The 16,721-nt window shown below is 44.6% G+C and overlaps 1 protein-coding gene across 5 annotated transcripts in view; it reads right to left on the reverse strand.

Annotated features, from left to right (window-relative positions):
• Positions 1–963: 963 nt before the first annotated feature.
• KIAA1549 overlaps positions 964–16,721 on the reverse strand; it is a 101,233-nt gene continuing 85,475 nt past the window's right edge. For 4 of the 5 annotated variants that reach the window (XM_081023929.1, XM_081023931.1, XM_081023930.1 and 1 more), the window contains 8 exons: positions 16,355–16,560; positions 14,110–14,333; positions 12,275–12,419; positions 11,356–11,661; positions 9,951–10,003; positions 7,224–7,369; positions 5,662–5,816; positions 964–1,391 (listed from right to left, as the gene is read on the reverse strand). In XM_081023929.1, coding sequence (XP_080880055.1) covers positions 1,137–1,391; positions 5,662–5,816; positions 7,224–7,369; positions 9,951–10,003; positions 11,356–11,661; positions 12,275–12,419; positions 14,110–14,333; positions 16,355–16,560 — 1,490 coding nt within the window. In that variant the 3' untranslated portion in view covers positions 964–1,136. The remainder of the gene's footprint in view (positions 1,392–5,661; positions 5,817–7,223; positions 7,370–9,950; positions 10,004–11,355; positions 11,662–12,274; positions 12,420–14,109; positions 14,334–16,354; positions 16,561–16,721) is intronic. The other variant, XM_081023933.1, reaches the window with a different exon arrangement.

The following is a 16,721-nucleotide window of genomic DNA, read 5'->3' on the forward strand; positions in this document are numbered from 1 at the left end:
CACACCGGCTCCCACTGTAAGGTGGGGAGGAGGCAGAAAAATGGAATGGCAATGGGCTAGCTAGGGGCTCTCTGATGTTCTTTCATCACAAAACTGGAGCCAGTTGTGTTTATTTAAAGCATTTGTACATCACCTTTCCCCCACTGCCTGAGGTGTAATTTCAGTGTCATTAATGCAGGTGTTGAGATGTCCTCACCATGTAGAATAGTGTCTTCATGTCACTTGTGAAACTGCCTTAAACATTTCCATCCCCTCCTATTTCCACCTATCAATTATGAATACCAAGTAAGTCCTTACTTTCTTTTTTTAAAAAAGGAGAATTGTTTTTCTCTCTCAGCCTGAATGAATACAAATGACTATATCCTTGGGTTTTTTGTTAGTTAGTTAGTTAGTTAGTTAGGGTTTTGTTTTTGTTTTTAAAAAGGCCATCATTTCAACTTTGCAAACATCAGGATGAAGGGACATTTTGAAGCTTCAGCACCAGAAGAACAACAAGGGAGAGTGCAGAGAACGGCTCCATTTGGAAGCACAGAGCAATATTTAACAACAACTATTATTGTTCCGGTTTGTTAACAGGTGGCTCCAAGTCTTTTATTTGTGGAGTCTTAACAATGGTTTCTTTAAAGTAATTCCTTGCACAGGATCAACACGGCTTCTTGTGTATTCAAAGTGACACTTATCAGCAGCGCACACGGCCCACCTTCTTGGGGGTGTTTGAAACCATCAGACTCTTGCAGTCTCTCATGAGAAAACAGCTATAACTCCATCTTGCAAACTTTCCTTCCTCAAACATGGAGTTTCGTGCATTGCTCTGTTAGGGGATGGCTTTGCCATCTCTTGCAGCGCTTGGCTTCTAGACCAGAACTGTCATCGAAACAGTCCCAACCAAAGATCCCAATCAAAGACACACAAGCCCAATGCTTGTTACATCTTCCCAGGTTTCCCTCACCCTCAAGAACGAATTTCTCTCTTGTGCTGCCGCCAATTCTGCAGAGTTCTTTCTCACCGTGCCCCAATTCTCTTGTATTGTACATGCTCATTCCTCTGACAGAAGAACAGGGCTCCTGCTGATTTCCTGTGAGTCTAGCTTCCACGGGAAGCAGATACACTTGGCAGATTTGCAGCGACATGGCAAATCAGCTGTGGAAGTTCTGCACAACGGTCTGTTTCTGAGAGAGGCGGAGGAGCTCCTCTCGGATTGCTTTGATGAGAGAGGCCGACGAGTGACCCGGCTGCAGGTCCTCAGTGGAGCTGGTGTTGTAGCAGAGCCCCGGGCCCTGGTGGTTGCTGTGTGGAAGCTGCACAGGAGGAGCTGAGGGCTGTCGGGCCGAAGTCCTCGGCATCTGGAATACTGGTGAGGAGGAATATTCTTGATGTCCAGGCGTATGTGTCTGGGGGAAAGGCACAAAGGGTTACTGCGTTTTCTGTTTGGGAAGTGTAGGTGAAAAGATGAGGAGGCAGAAGACCAAACAAACAAAAACCAAGGCAGAGAAGAAAGCAAGTGAGTTTCTCTTGGATCTGAAACGCAAAACTGGAAAAGTCTGAACGCATGCAATTATTTGGGAGAAATGTTGGCGCTCCTGGAGTCTCAGGGCTGCTCTACAAGCAACTATTAAAACACAGCTTCCAGAGAGGAGCCGTAATAGCCTGTCGCAGTAAAAAACAACAACCAGAGTCTTGTGGCACTTTTAAGACTAAAACATGTTAGGAAGGATGGTGTAAGTTTTCATGGACTAGAGTCTGCTTCATCAGATGCATATACAGAGTCAGCAGGTATGTATAATGACAGCAAGCAAACTGAGAGAACAAAATTAAAATGAACTGTTGTAGCTCCATGATAAACACTATCATCATCATCATCATCATCATCATCACCACCACCACCACTACCATTATTACCTGCTCTTTAACAGGAGGTCCTGATGTCAAAGCCCAGGGGGGGTATATGTATAGCTAGATAGATAGAAACAAACACTTTTTGAAAAAAGGCCTTCTTCAGTGGTCACTTATGTATGGGTGTGTACATAAGTGTGCCAACCTGGCATATGCACAAGTAATAAATGCAAAAATATTTCCAACAACCAATCTAAATTATTTAAAATAAATCAGATGTAACAACACCCAGCTACAATAATATATTTAAGGCCAAATACTTGTCTCGTACATATCAAGACTGACTCTGAAGCAAAGCTCAGTCAGTACAGTATGAGACTCTTAATTTCAAGGTCGTGGGTTCAAGCCCCACTGGGCTGGGCAAAAGGTTCAGGCAATGCCGGGGACTGGACTATTGACCCTCATGGTCCTTTTCCAATTCTGCAATTCTATACCCTCCAGGTTGAAACATGTATCTGCTGTGGCCCGACTGACAAGACAGCAAGGAGTGTTGTGTTTCCCACAGTCAGTACTGATTCGTGATGTATGTGCGTGGATGCAGAGGGGAGGCATTAAGAAGTGATCGTTGTACTTATACTACATGTATGTAGGCTTATTTTACATACCGTCTACATTTTTTGTGCTTTACTTCTCTCTGACCTCATTGCTCACCCCCCCCCAACAACTATGTGTTTGTGTGATTTTATACACACACCCCAAATTAGGATTAAAACATTCATAAATCTGATGAAGTGGATTCCAGTCCACAATTGCTTATCCCATAATAACACTAACCTCCAAGGTGTGCCAAAAGGCATTGGGGTTCGGTGCGGGGCTTGTTTGCAGTGACCTGGAGATTAATGGCCGTGCAGTGGGTCAGAAAGCACCATCTATTTGTATCAGGAATTTAATACCTAGACTGTTTTCACATCTGCTTTGAGACCACAAAAAGGCGACTACGTCAAGGTGCATGCCTGTTATGTATTTTTGCAGCAGGGCTGACAGTGTCAATTTATAACACGCCATCTGGCTTGTCTAAAAAGAGCCACGGACTCGAACTGGGGAAGAGGGGAATTAATTTGCTCTGAAAAGCATGAAGGTGAGTAAGATGAAGGGAAGTCATAACAAAAGGACGGTCGTTGGGTTGTAATAAGTAGCCTTACCAAAATACATTTGAATGGGCGATGCATGCACTGATCATCAAAATTAAACAATGTTTGCACACCAACCGCGTCCGCTTCAGCGTCAGAATACTCCCCTGTGCTCTTGAAAGGAGAGCACACACAAACCCAAACTGTAAGAAGTTGCAAAAACTTGGGCAGTACAGGTAAAATAGGCTGAAGGAAGAAAGAGCCAACAAAGGGCTGCAAAGCAACACTGAGCCAACAATATTAGCAATGGCAGGGCATGCAAAAGCAGCAGAAATTCAGCTAATTGCTGTGGCAAACAAGTACAGAGGAGTTTAACCCAGTTAGAACCAGCAGGTGGTAGAGAAAGAGAGAGAGAGAGAGAGAGAGAGAGATACTCAATTATGTGTTTCTGAGGACAGTACAAATATATGGATGATTTGGGCCTGGTATCAGAGGCTGTGGGTCTCAAACCAGGCTGCCTATAGCGCTGCCCTGCGAAGGTTCACAGATGTCACACAGGAAACCAGAATCCTCCTGGGCCACAAAGTCAGGTGGTGTCACAAGGCCAATCCAGTGCCGTCACCTGATCTAAAGCTTTCAGATAAACAGATTTCCCTGAACTGGAGCAATGCCGCTGCAGAGGGAAGCCACCAGGTTATCTTCTTGCACTGACCCAGTCTTGGGCCTGCCCATCGCCTACCTCCTGCCCTCATCCGCCCAGAGCACTTGCCCAACTTTCGGCACCAGCTGGGCAGCTATGGTTTACATGGTGATAAGGAAACTATATAGGGCACAGGAGAATGCGTGTTCCCCAAGGCCTGCTGCACGTTTCCTTGTGGAATGGCCCCGGTGCACCTAAAGCCACCATCGTGTCTGCTGAAATAACAGGTCTCTCACAAGTGTCTTCTCCCAAAATAGGAGTCGTGTCACCTGCAGGGTTAATACAAAACATACTAAAGGGAGAGACAGTGGGACAGATGGCCAAATTTGTATGGGGTGTTCCAAATCTCTTCCCTTCCCCCTTCCTTGCATGAAGGCAACCATGTAATGTTGCACGAAATGGCAAGATTGTAGCGTCAAAGAGCAGAGGAACCTGCCTTATACCAAGTCAGATCATCTGGTCTATCTAGCTCAATACTGCCTACACTGACTGACAGCAGTTGCCCTGGGTTCTAGGCAGAATCCTCTCCCAGCCCTACCTGGCGATACTAGGGATTGAACCCGGGACCCTCTGCATGCAAAGCAGGTGCTCTGCCACTGAGCTATGGCCCTTCCACAAAGACTCCAGTTTCACTATGGCTATTGTGGTACACCACTTACTAGAAGTTTGCCTCCATGGCCCAATAATAGGGACCAATTGCCCATCCCTAGCTAACGTCATGTCTGATCAGCAGCAGTGTTGAGAGTTCCAACTTTTCCTTTGGGAAGCCAGGAATGCATTGTGATTTATTTTTTTCTGAGTCTCTTTAAAAGTTATTTCTCCATTTTGGGGCTCAGATAGGGTGGGTGGAATGGGGACACCATTATTGCTTGCAATAATGCACTTCAGGCGGTACTGCATCTTCCTTCAACGAAGGAAGGAGCTGACAAGACAACAGAGAGTTGGGAGAACCCACTAGTGAGCTACGGCTGATTACAAAAAGGAACAAGCAATGTTTTGGGGTCTTCTCCAAAAGGTGAAGGTAGCATGACAAAGACAGCATTGACCGTGTTGTGCAGATTAATCCCACTATTACTCAAGTAGGTTCAAGTGGGCTTTGATCATACTTAAAAACTTTAAACAAAAAACAAACCACCCCATGTGACCCACTTTTTTTAGGTTTCTTAATTTCAATGGGTCTGCTCTTGAGAAAAACTGAAGGCCACCCCATGTTCTAGAAGTAGTGTCTTGCCCAACTGGTTTCTAAAACTAAAACATCCCTGTGCAAACACATGGCACTTTGTTATGCTGTGCTCAAGGCAACTTCAACTCTGTACTCCGTAGCCGATGTTAGGAACTGACAAGGCTCCACTAACATCAGCGAGACGATCTGTGTCTTTGTTGCTGTTGTTAGTGCTCTCTACCTACAGTGGTCTCATGAGACGATTTCAGGGGAGCAGAGCCCACCGAGAGCATGGATCAGGGGTGGGGGACCTGCGGCCATCCAGATGGTACGTAAGAACGCAAGAAGAGCCTGTTGGGTCAGGCCTTTCTCACAGTGGCCAAGCCAATGCCTGCGGGAGGCCTGCAAGCTGGACACGGGCTCCACAGCGCTCTCTCCCCACCTGCGATTCCCAGCATTCAAATCTCACTCGAACGCAACTGGTTTGTTAAACATCCCTGGTGTTGGACTGCAACTCCCATCATCCCTCACCACTGGCCATGCTGACTGGGGCTGATGGGAGCTGGAGTCCGGGCAACATCTGGAGGGCCACAGGCTCTCCATCCTCTGGGCACAGAGGAGAGAAGCCAAGGGTGATAATGAAGAAGACACAGAAGCAGAGTTTGGGGGCTGGAATGCGAAAGTGACAAAAGCAGCGGGCTGAGGTCAGAGGAGCAGGTAGAGATGTCTTGAGAGGAAGTTCCCCAAGCAGCACAGGATGGAAAAAAAGGGGGGGAAGAAACAGCTGAACAGAACACTGCTTCGGAAACTATTCAAACATGAAGCACAGTACTCACTGCTTCTCTCCTAGCATATTCATCCTCTCCACGATACGGGGGCCACCCGGGTTCCCCCAGCTGGCCATGCCCTGCTCTGCCTGAGGGGATCTCCACTTGTTGACCTCCGATCCTGCTAGCAATTCCCACCTGAGTGAGGTGCTGTATCTGAGAACCTTAAAAGCAAATATTTGATTGTTTTCTGTTTGGTCTTTCCATGCAGCAACAGAAGGGTGAAGGGAAAATGAAAACTGGCAGCAGCAGGGGATCAAAACAAGTATATGGGCGGGGGGGGGGGAGTGGCGTGTGAGGAAAAGGAAAGTCTGACTTCATTTAATCAAACTAAAGCTTTTTTTCATTTTTTTTTAAAAAAAAAGCTCCCAAAGGAAGGGCAACAAAAGGACCATTTGCATGCACGTCCTTTTTTTTTTTTTTTTTTTTTTTTTTTTGCAAATGGGAAGGTGTTTCTGTGTGGTATAACATTAGGGTTCTATTAGGCATGGTGGAGGTAAACAGGTAAGGAACAGACCAGGTAATACTTCTGGCCCACCAGCCCTATAAATACTGCAAGTATTATTAATCTGTAATTGAAAAGAATGTGTGTGTGTTTTAAGGTTTGCATGCTAGTGATTTGCCCTTAGTGGAAGAGCAGAAATATTTGCTTACTGCAAGACACTCAGCTCTACAGATGTAACACCGGTTTCTTACAGGTGTGTAGCAGTTGCCTATAACTCCTGGCTAGTTGTGAAGTTGAGACCAGTATCCTGGAGATGTCCTCAGGCCTGCTTCAAATACTGGAATCAGTTATGAAACGTGTACATTTCCTCTTTAAACGAAACAACCTCCCTTTAGAACACATAGAAACTGTTGTGTTTACAAGTTCCACATAACGTTCATTGCACATTTGCAAGGAGCCGATCTTTGAGTGTGGCAGCAATGGTGCTTTGGAAGTCCCTGCCTATTGAATTTAGGCAGGTGCCCTCACTATATCATTTTAGATGCCCTCAGAAAGCTACCCAGATGTATAACTTAGTATTTAGAACATAAGATAAGCCTGTTGATCAGGACATTAGCCCATCTAGCTGAGCATCCTGTTCTCAGTGGCCAACCAGACACCTGTGGGAAGCCTGCAAAATGGACATGAGCACTCTGCCCACCTGTGATTCCCCGCAGCTAGTATTCAGAGGCATAATGTCTCTGGCAGTGGAAGTAGAACACACATATATATGTGCACTGTAACTGTGCTCAGCTAAGAATGCATTATGTTAGGTACCCTACCATTCCTTTTATTAGGAGACCAATGAGCACCTTCTATAAGTAGCTTCAGCCATCCTGTTCCTCCCCAGGTCCATGCATGCAGGATACACATGCTCAGAGTTGAAGGGGACTTCATTGCACTAGATGACTCTTGGGTCACTTCCAACTCTACAATTCTCTTGGTTCTATTATTCTAGCAAGCTCCTTGTTTGCATTCTAGATGCAGCCACATCTGCTCCCAATAAATGCTTGAGTTGTGGAATGGGGCCAGCTGGTTATGAGAGAGTCACTGCAAGTGCACAATAGCTTAAGGAACCCTCAAGTACCTGCGGTGCTTCCAACTGGTCGCGGCCGGGCCACGGATGGCATTTCCTCCGGGTAGATCCCCCTTGTGGAATACTGAACATCAGAAGGCTGCTGGTCTGGGTGCATTAATTCGACCGGGGGAAGGAAACCTGGGCCCAGGTTTTGCCTGTTGGTAGATCAAGAACAAAAGAACAATGCCAGAATGACTGACCTCCGGAGACAGTGGCATCCCGTATTCCAACCATGCAATGTACCACTGCTTGCTTTACTGTGTGAAGCTCTCTGTCCACTAAGGACTCTGTAAAACATGTGTGTGCAGCTTCTATAGCTCTGCCCCATGTAAACACAGCGCTATGGCTGCTTCACATGCATTACATCCTCTGCTTTAGCCTGAAAGATCTAGCCAGAAGTCCTTTAGGCATAGAAAATAATGAAAACAACACACGAAGCTGACAGATACTGTTCCTGGCAACCCTGAGATCACTGTTTTTAATAATTTTTAAATAAAAAATATAGAACTGCTTTTAGCTGTTGGTTTTTAAATGTTTTATGATTGCTGTGTCTAAGCTCCTTCAGGGGGAAGGGTGGAATATAAATTTTAAAAAATCAAACAATGGTCTCTAATAATTATCCACAAACTTTAAATATATGCTATGGTACGTATTTGTACATTTTGCCTAGCTGCTGAGGAAATCTGCATCCCAATATATTATTGAATAAAACAATGGAGATTATGTGGGAGGCAGGGCTTTCCGTTCACTGCTAGATCGAGTAGGTGTTCAATTTTCAAATCAAACTCCAGATTTAAACATGCTTGCAAAACATAGTCCCTAATTCAAGTGTTTTTAACATTCCCAGTTATGGACACCGCTGCTGTACTAAATGTGTAAACTATTAAATAAGATTTACAGCTATTGCCTGACAACTGGCTAATTCAACTTTTTAGAGTCCCTTACAATCAAATTTTAAGATCTGAAAATGATAGCATTTGGTATTTGGGCAAGTGGGATCATTTTCCCCCCGCAAACTGGGTATTTTAGATCTTACTCGTCTGTTGTGCTTCTGACAAAGCAGAATTCCATTCATTCATTCCACTGATTTTTCTATTCCATTTTTCATTAATGATGATGGTGATTCCTTCCCTCCTAACATTATTGCTTGTTTTGATTTTGCCTCTTTGAAATTTGACTATGCCAAGTTCTTGGAGAAACACAACAATTAAGAGCTATGCAATAAGCATGTATTTACCATTTTTCAAATTTCAGAACTTTGATTTCTGCTTGCACAATCAGAAAGTTTAAATGCAGAATATCAACACTCCCCCCACCCTGGTACCCCGCTCCCAATTTTGCATTGCATTTCAGTTAAGTGCTGTCTAGGTGCTGGAGCTTTTCTGTCTTACCGTACTGGAAAGGAGTTACATGAGCAATACATGCAGAACCCAGCTTGGTTCCAGCCCACTGATAATCTTAATTACATTACTGCAGAGAAAAGGACCAATTTGTTTTTCCAGTCACTGTTCCAAGAACTGGTTATTTGAACCACTTGACTGTGACATTGATTAACAGTTTGGTATCACAGCAACTTTTCTTCCTCCACCCCTAAAGTTCACCAACTCCATTAAATTCAATGGGGCTTGCTCACAAAAAATGAATGGGGTTCAGATAACCAGACAGCATTCATTAGGCAATGACTGAAAGGGCTTGCTCACTTTCTCTTTTCAGTAATGAAGAATAAATCACCATCCAAATTGCCTAATCCAGAAGTAGCTGCCTACTCTGAAAGAAGAAAATCTGAGGGCAGTTAAGTGTTTTATCGCAATTGTGGCTGGTGCAGTTTAGGACAAAAGGATGCTTCGTTGCCTTGTTATGAGCACAGCAGAAAATTTGATTTTACTCCTGCTTGCTGTCTCAGTGTCATGTGTGAAAAAGAAAGCAGCTTGTGAAAGTTTGACACAAACACGAAAGCAAACAACGCAGTATCTCACACGATGGTCAGGATGCAATTAGTCCAGGGGTCAGCAAACTTACCGCGCCTTGGGCCGGTGTCTCCAGCGCCAATTGCGCAGCGGGCCGGAGGGCAGGGGAGTGCGGGCCCATACGCATGCACACACGCTATTTCCGGTGCACTTCCGGGTGGGAGGAGCACCGGAAATAGCTGGTGCGCATGTGCACGGGCCTCCTCCGACCTGGATGTGCACCTGAAATAATGCTTGTGCACGCGCAAATAACGTTTGTGCATGCGCACAAGCTATTTCCTGTGCTCCTCCGACCCGGAAGTGGGCAGCCACGCAGCGCAGCGCCGGTTAGAGCGGGCGGCAGCAGTGGGCGACGGGACTTGCCATGGGCCGGATAAACAAGTCCCTTGGGCCTTATCCATCCCGCGGGCCTTAGTTTGGGGACCCCTGAATTAGTCATTACACAATACACGAACCTAAGCTGCCACACGGGGCACTCCCTTATTTCTGCCACAGATCACTGGCCACCGTTGGGAAGGGAACAGCCCAACGACATCACACGAGACGCTGTGTGAAACCAAACATCAGCAGGAAAAGGGACTGAACCATGCCAGCACCTGTGTCCCCCATCATGATGTCTAGTTAGTACCTCAAAATCTGGCACAAGATCAGGAAGAAAGAAGCATCTATAGTAACCATCTCCGACAGCTGCTGACGATTTCTGGTCTACTTGGAATAAATACATCAACTAGCAGAAACACATGAATCAAACAAACTGTCAGGGAACTACCTCTGTAGCAGGCCTGGAGCTGTTGGAGGAGTCATCCCAAATTCCATGTATCTCTGGAAAAAGACCATGCATCAGAAAAAAAACATTTTAAAGAGGGAATTAAAATTAAAACGATCCATGGCTCTAGTTTCTGAACATTTCTGAACAAATGAAGATTAAAAACCACTTACTGATACATCACAGTGGCTGAATTCAGACATAACACTAAAACATGGCTTAGTGATATGTCAGTGTGCCTAACCCCCTCCCAGGATCTGCCAAGAGATTGGTCAGAAGCATTCGCTTTCCTTTAACCCAGGCATAGGCAAACTCCGGCCCTCCAGGTGTTTGGGACTACAATTCCCATCATCCCTAGCTAACAGAACCAGCGGTCAGGGATGATGGGAATTGTAGTCCCAAACATCTGGAAGGCCGGAGTTTGCCTATGCCTGCTTTAACCCCTACTTCTTCTGTCATCCAAACAGGGGAGTGCAGTTTAACATTAACTAGAGTTAGTTTTAAATCAAGGCAACTTCAAACCTTAGGTAATGAAGCTGGCTTGCTGAAACCAACCAGTTACTGTTAGCTAAAAGCTGTTTGAACGGCGTGGGAACTCACAGTTAAGTAAAACAGACAGGGAGAATTTCTAAACACCCTCTCTCAGCAGTACTGGAGGGGATTAATCAGCCCATAAACAAGTAATCTTGTTTTTAGAAAGATGCGTTCTGAATTCTATTTGCACAACATTCACTCATAGTAATATATCTGAATTTTCTGGATTTATAAGCCATTACATTATTTACAAGGCTATAGGTCTCTTCAGCCATACAGCAAATCAGCAGCATTCAGCAAAGCGGGGCAAGGTGGGGGGTGCTGTTTACATGGCTTCCCAATGTTAGGATCACTGCCGCTCACTGAGACGGAGGTGGGTGAGGCAGCAGGGAAGTCAGCATGGTGCAGGCGCAATGGCGGAGCCAATCTGACTCTCCCACGGCTGTGCCTGCACTGCACCTCACTGCATCAGCCCTGCTTGCAAATTTTCTGCTAACTGAGCATGGCTACACTTGCTTGCCTGCCTCACCTTTGTCACCACTAACAACAGAATTAGTTTTATTTCATAAAAATTTATATGCCACTTGTAAAAAAAGCTCAAAGTTAGCTGTGGTAAGGTCTACAAACAGTGGATTCCCCCTGGTTGTAGCGCCCTTATACAGAATGCATGCCAGGAGGAAATAAGAAAAATACCAAGATTCAAGAGTGCTGGAAATACACAGTAGAATTATACCTAAACCACCCCGAATCTTGGGGAGGGAATGGACTAGATATCTGAAGAGATAAAAACCATGAAAGCACAATGGCCGAAGTAAGGATAGGCTCTAAAACTGCACAGTGGAGTCTTGAAATGACCCCCAACTGGGTTGCTTACTGTGTGTGTTTGACCGTACGGTGACCCCCACTGGCTGCTGGGAGTGTCCCTCGCTGCTCGAACAGGAGTGTTTGTGGGCTGCCCCGCTGACCCTCCGGAGTGCGTGATGGCAGCAGAATTGGATGCTTGGCTACTTGGGGCCACCAGGGCGAAGGCATCATCCAGGAGAGAATGCATTGTCTGCCGGGCCTCTTCAATGGATGGCTGAGGAGGGATATATTGGGCAGGATGCGGGGGGAGGCCTGAGTACTTCCCCAAATCAGTTGAAGAAGGCGTCTGGGGTTCGGCAGGAAGGTCAGGATCAGACTGCAAAGGTAACAGGAAGATGGCAGCATAAGGAGGAAAGCACGGCCTGAACAGCTGTTATAATGTCAAAGTTCCCAGTGTTTCAATAATGGTTTTACGTGTTGCAATGATGCCGTCTGTGTGTGGTATTTTGTACATCTACCTGCAGACATTACAAGGTATGCATGCAAATCATTAATAGCGGATCTCTTTGGTGGTGAGTTGTGCATAATCCAGAAGCACTGATGCCAACAAGAAACTGAAAACCTCTTGCTCAACTTTGGGTTTGCAGAGTGAATTGGTCCACAATGAATGAAGACTTCTTGAGTAGCCAGTTACACCTGCCCTACTACTACTACTACTACTTCTTTTATTATTTATACCCCGCCCAACTGGCTGGGTTGCCCCGGCCACTCTGGGCAGGTATACTAGATAATGGATTTGAGAAAGGGCTATGCACAAGACGTTTGTTGTGAAAGCTCATGGTTTCACAAGGCTGTAATTCACAGTGGGTTCTTGCATTATTCAGACTCCAGCCAGCAAGGCTAGTGCTTCCTGAAAGCCTTTCCCACAACCCGCAACTTATCATACAAGTAGAAAGAAAATGTTGCCTTCCCAAAGGTTTTAAACATACAATATATGCAGAGTTGTTGACTCCTGGAGGTCTCTTGTAAGTCCCATCGCTGTCAGTTGTAATTAGCCGGTCCTTGTCCGCATCCATAGGACTTCCATTAATCTGATGCCTCCGGCGCTGCTTTGGAGAACGTTTGGCTCGAGAACTAGGTAAAAATAAAAAGAAGGAAAAAGCAAAACATCTTAGGGCTTCCTAGGAGCATCCCAGTTGGGGGCAGGGCAGTTCTGAGCCTTTTTTCAAGATAGCATCTTTCATAAATTTAAGAGTCTTTGTAGAACCTGAGCCAAATAAAAGCTTTTTGATTTTCTGAGTCTTTATAGCCTTTTCAGTTTCTATCTGTCTCTGGAAGCTCTATGCGCGGACTTTTAATCCATTGTTGCTGTTTATTGCTTTTATTTGTTGTGTTGCATTGCTTTTATTGGTGCAATTGGCTCTGAGAGATTTGGCCAAATCTAAATAAATAGATAAATATCACAGACAAATAGCAAGCAAACAGATAAAAGAGCCACATCACAAGGAGCTGTCACCGGTCAAACTATAAAGCTGAATTAATGGTGTAAGTTTAACTTAGTCAGCTAATCAGTAATCTGGACATAAAGGCATCATTTGCACATAACAGAAAAACATGATTTAGTACTACATGGACCAATCAAAGCCTTGGGCTTGTGTGTCCCCACCAGGGATCCCACTTTAAACCAAACTGGTTAGTTTAATGTTAAGTCAACTTAAAACAATGGCTTTTGCAGTTGGGATATTACGTTAACCAATATGTTTTCTTTTTAATAAATATTTTTTATTAAATATTTCTTAGTTTACAAAAATACGTGCATTGTCTCTTTTTTCAAGTTGTGCTTTCTATAGATCAGTATCATTTGTTGTGAGACTAAATTAGTGTTGCATGCAGTAATAGGCTGGGGGGAAAGAGGGGGGTGGTGAGTGGGGGGGTGGCAATGCTTTAATTCTCCTACTTAGTCTTTAAGCTCCTGTTTGCTTGTCGCGTGCTGAGGGGGCGTTAACCAGTATGTTTTAAAGAGAATTCCTAAGTTGTACATAACGTCAAGCTGAAATTCTGAAACTAAACTCAGATGTCCTTCTCCTGCCGATTCAGGATGCGAGGGGAATGTGGAGTGTGCAAACCTTACATTATGAAGGTTTGCTCATGTAGCACATTGGTGGGGAACCACTAGCCCACGGGCCATTTTCAGCCAGCCACACCTGCCTGTCACTTACCTGCCACTTACATGACATTAGGTGTGGGACAGGTAAGGCCACAGTTGCAAAGGAACATTCAGGAGCTTAGAGGTTGTTTCCTACTGTTCCTTTGCAATCACGTCTTGCTGTGAGGCCATCCTGGCTATGAGTCCTGGAAGACCCGCTCCCAGCCTTGTAGGTCTTTTCCCACCTGGCCTGGGAGAGCAGGGCCCTGACTGACTCCAGCTACAAAAGCTGAGGCAGCTGAAGAGGCCAGAGACCACCTTGGCTGTCTCTTAGCGCAGACCCAGGTCCTCGAACCTGAACTTCCACAGCAGCCGCCCACCATGAACTGCCATTGGCAGGGCTGGAAGCCACAGTAGCAGCTATGTTCTATGCTTATGATGATACTTTTATCCTCTTGCTAATTATGCTGTTTTAAATGAGCATTTTATATTTGACTTCCTTTAAATGTTTACAATAAAAAAGTACCGTATTTTTTGTTAAATGTGCATTCTGTGGTTGACTTCCTGTTCTGTCTAATCTCCATGCCTACCTTGTTATCTTTTATGACAAGCATTTGCACACTTTCACATTTAACAGAGAAAGAATTCCATCCCCGGCTGTCTCTGTGTTGCTGTTACCTCTTTCTGTGTTCTATGAAGACAGTAGGCATATTGCCTCCAGGGTCCAAGATCTTGTCTATCTGCATCTGCGCCTTGCGGTACATTCTCTGCTGCTCTTTGGTGTCGATGATAACCATATCATCCACGATCGGAAACTCATAGTGTCCTTTGCGCTTGGCTCGAAGTCTGATCTTGTTGCGATGATGCTCAATTTCAGATTTATGCCTCAGAGCTGTCTGTATCTTGAAAAAAGGAAGAGAGGAGCATAAATGTTTTGGAACGCACAACTTCTCTCTGCTTTGATGGAAAGTGACTGTGTAGAGTTTGGAAGCAAAATGCTGAATGGACCTCCAGCTTACACCTCAATATCTCATTCTCCAGCTTGCAATTCATTCACACTCATTCCAGGTAGAAGAATTTTTACATACCGCATAATGATTAACACAGCATGGGTAATTAAGAAACAGAGGGGAGGAACACACAATGCTAATAAAAATGTTTGACAAGCTGCAAATTATACTTCCTGCAGGTTGCCATAAAAGCCCAGCAGCAAGGAAATTAGAAGAGATCTAGACTACAGTTATAGGTGAAGCTTACACAGTGAAAAATGTGTGGGTGTGCATGCATGCATGTGTGAATGCATGCTTACGGATTAAAATTAGATCAAACAATCTCATGGTTGGCACATTCCCACTAAATAGGAGTTTATTTGACAACATTCACGAATATTTGGTATGTTTGGTAGAAATATGAACCTTGTCTTCCACTATATTTAAAGCCATTCATTCTTTTTAACGATTTCTATTATTATTTTATTATCTTATAATCTTATTCTTCCTGTTTTTAAATATAGATGGGGTGAACCTACAGAATCAGTTGCTTGCTGCAATCAGCCCTTTGGAACTTTCTTCTCCGTTAGGGTGGTTTACTTTTAAGGAAAGGGCTGGTGCTGTGACGTTTTTAATGTAGCAATGTGTATGTGATTTTTTAAATATGTGCTGTATATATTTTAATTGTACTAAAGCCTAATTGTTTAAATAAAATATACTGCCTCTGACAGCGGAAATGGGGGGTGGATGGGTGGGAATTAAGAGACACAACTCAAAATACTTCCTTTCTTAGTGCATATCAGTAAGAACTATCCAACTCGGAGGAAAACACCTCTACTTTGCACTAGACCTGACTTCTCGGGGTGCAATTAATTCTCCTGTGTCTGTTTTGGGACTGACTGACTTGTCACATGATCTTCACTGCAGAGATTCAGAATTATCTGCTCCAGTGGAAGCAGAATGGAAGGAGGCAAAATCAAAGCATACAGAGAGGCCAGGTTCATCCATTTCCCCTCTTCCCCCATTTTTAATCTCCTCCTTTCATCAGTGTCTGGACAAAGGCTTGCTGAGGGTTTATTGCGCTTCACATTTCTCTGTCTGCTGTTAGTAGGGACTGGCAAATGTTCCCTCTCTCTTTCTCCTGACTGAACACGGGCACACACAATAATAAATATCTCCTTTTCCTGCCCTTCCCTTTCAACCATCACTTGCAGAACTGGGATTTATGCTAAGGAATTGTTGCATGGAAGAAACTGCTATTAGAATGGAAGAAGCTTACTTCCCTCTGCTGTTCACACTCCTGTTTCCCTAAGAACCCACACACTTGCATGGCTTAGTTCAGCAAGGTAAGGCTGTGGTCACATTCAAGAGTAGGATTACTAAAACACAGGTGCCCAGGTTTGAAAGAGGAGGGTCTGTGAGCCCTGAGATTCCCCAGCTGAGCTCTAGACACTCCAGGTGACACTCAAAAGGTATATCATGGCTTGCAGCAAACAGTTCTGGGAACTGTGGTTCAGTGAACCTATTCAGTCATTCTCTTTCCTCAGGGAATCTTGGGATCTGTAGTTCTAAGTGGGTTGGGGAGGGGAGGAACTAGAGATCTTTATTAAATGACTTTTCTTATTTCACACCCACACCATACATTTAAAATGCTCTTGTGCTGCTTTAAGAGTCATGACTTCCTCAAAAAAAGCCTGGGGACTGTAATATATTAAGGCTGCTGGGAACTGTAGCTCTGTGGGATGTCTCACCATCCTTAAGAAACTATTGCTTCCTGGTTCTTTGAGGGAAGCCATGACTGTTAGAAGATGCATAAGAGTGCTTTACTTGTATGGTGTAAAAACAATATTTTCTATATATCCATGGTGTATTGATGCTCTTAGTGCAAGGCGTTTTCACAGGCTGTAAAGCAGTTTACCGAAGGGATTGATTACCTCCTTGTTAATCTTGTTGGTCTCTGCTACTCGGTCAGCAAGTGGCTGGTTCTGAATCGGAGGTGCTGCGATTGGCTGCATGGCAATCAACTGGATCTTGCTAGGAACCCTTCGGCTGACCTCCGAGGAACGTGACATTCTGTCCACATGCTCAAAGATGGAGGCTGAAGAGTGTTGCTCTGTTCCATTGCTGATCTGCGGAGGGCCTGAATTTTTAAAAGTATGAATGAAAGGTAGTAAATATTGTTTCAAGCCCCACAGAATGGGAGGTTTTGCAAAAAGAAATTCGGCATCAAGAGATTGGCCCACCATCTGAATTACACCTTCTGAACAAAAACAAATTACCACAACACTAATAACATGAGTG

The sequence above is a fragment of the Podarcis pityusensis genome (assembly GCF_964106645.2).
Source record: "Podarcis pityusensis genome assembly, chromosome: 10".
NCBI classification, from domain to species: Eukaryota; Metazoa; Chordata; class Lepidosauria; order Squamata; family Lacertidae; genus Podarcis; species Podarcis pityusensis.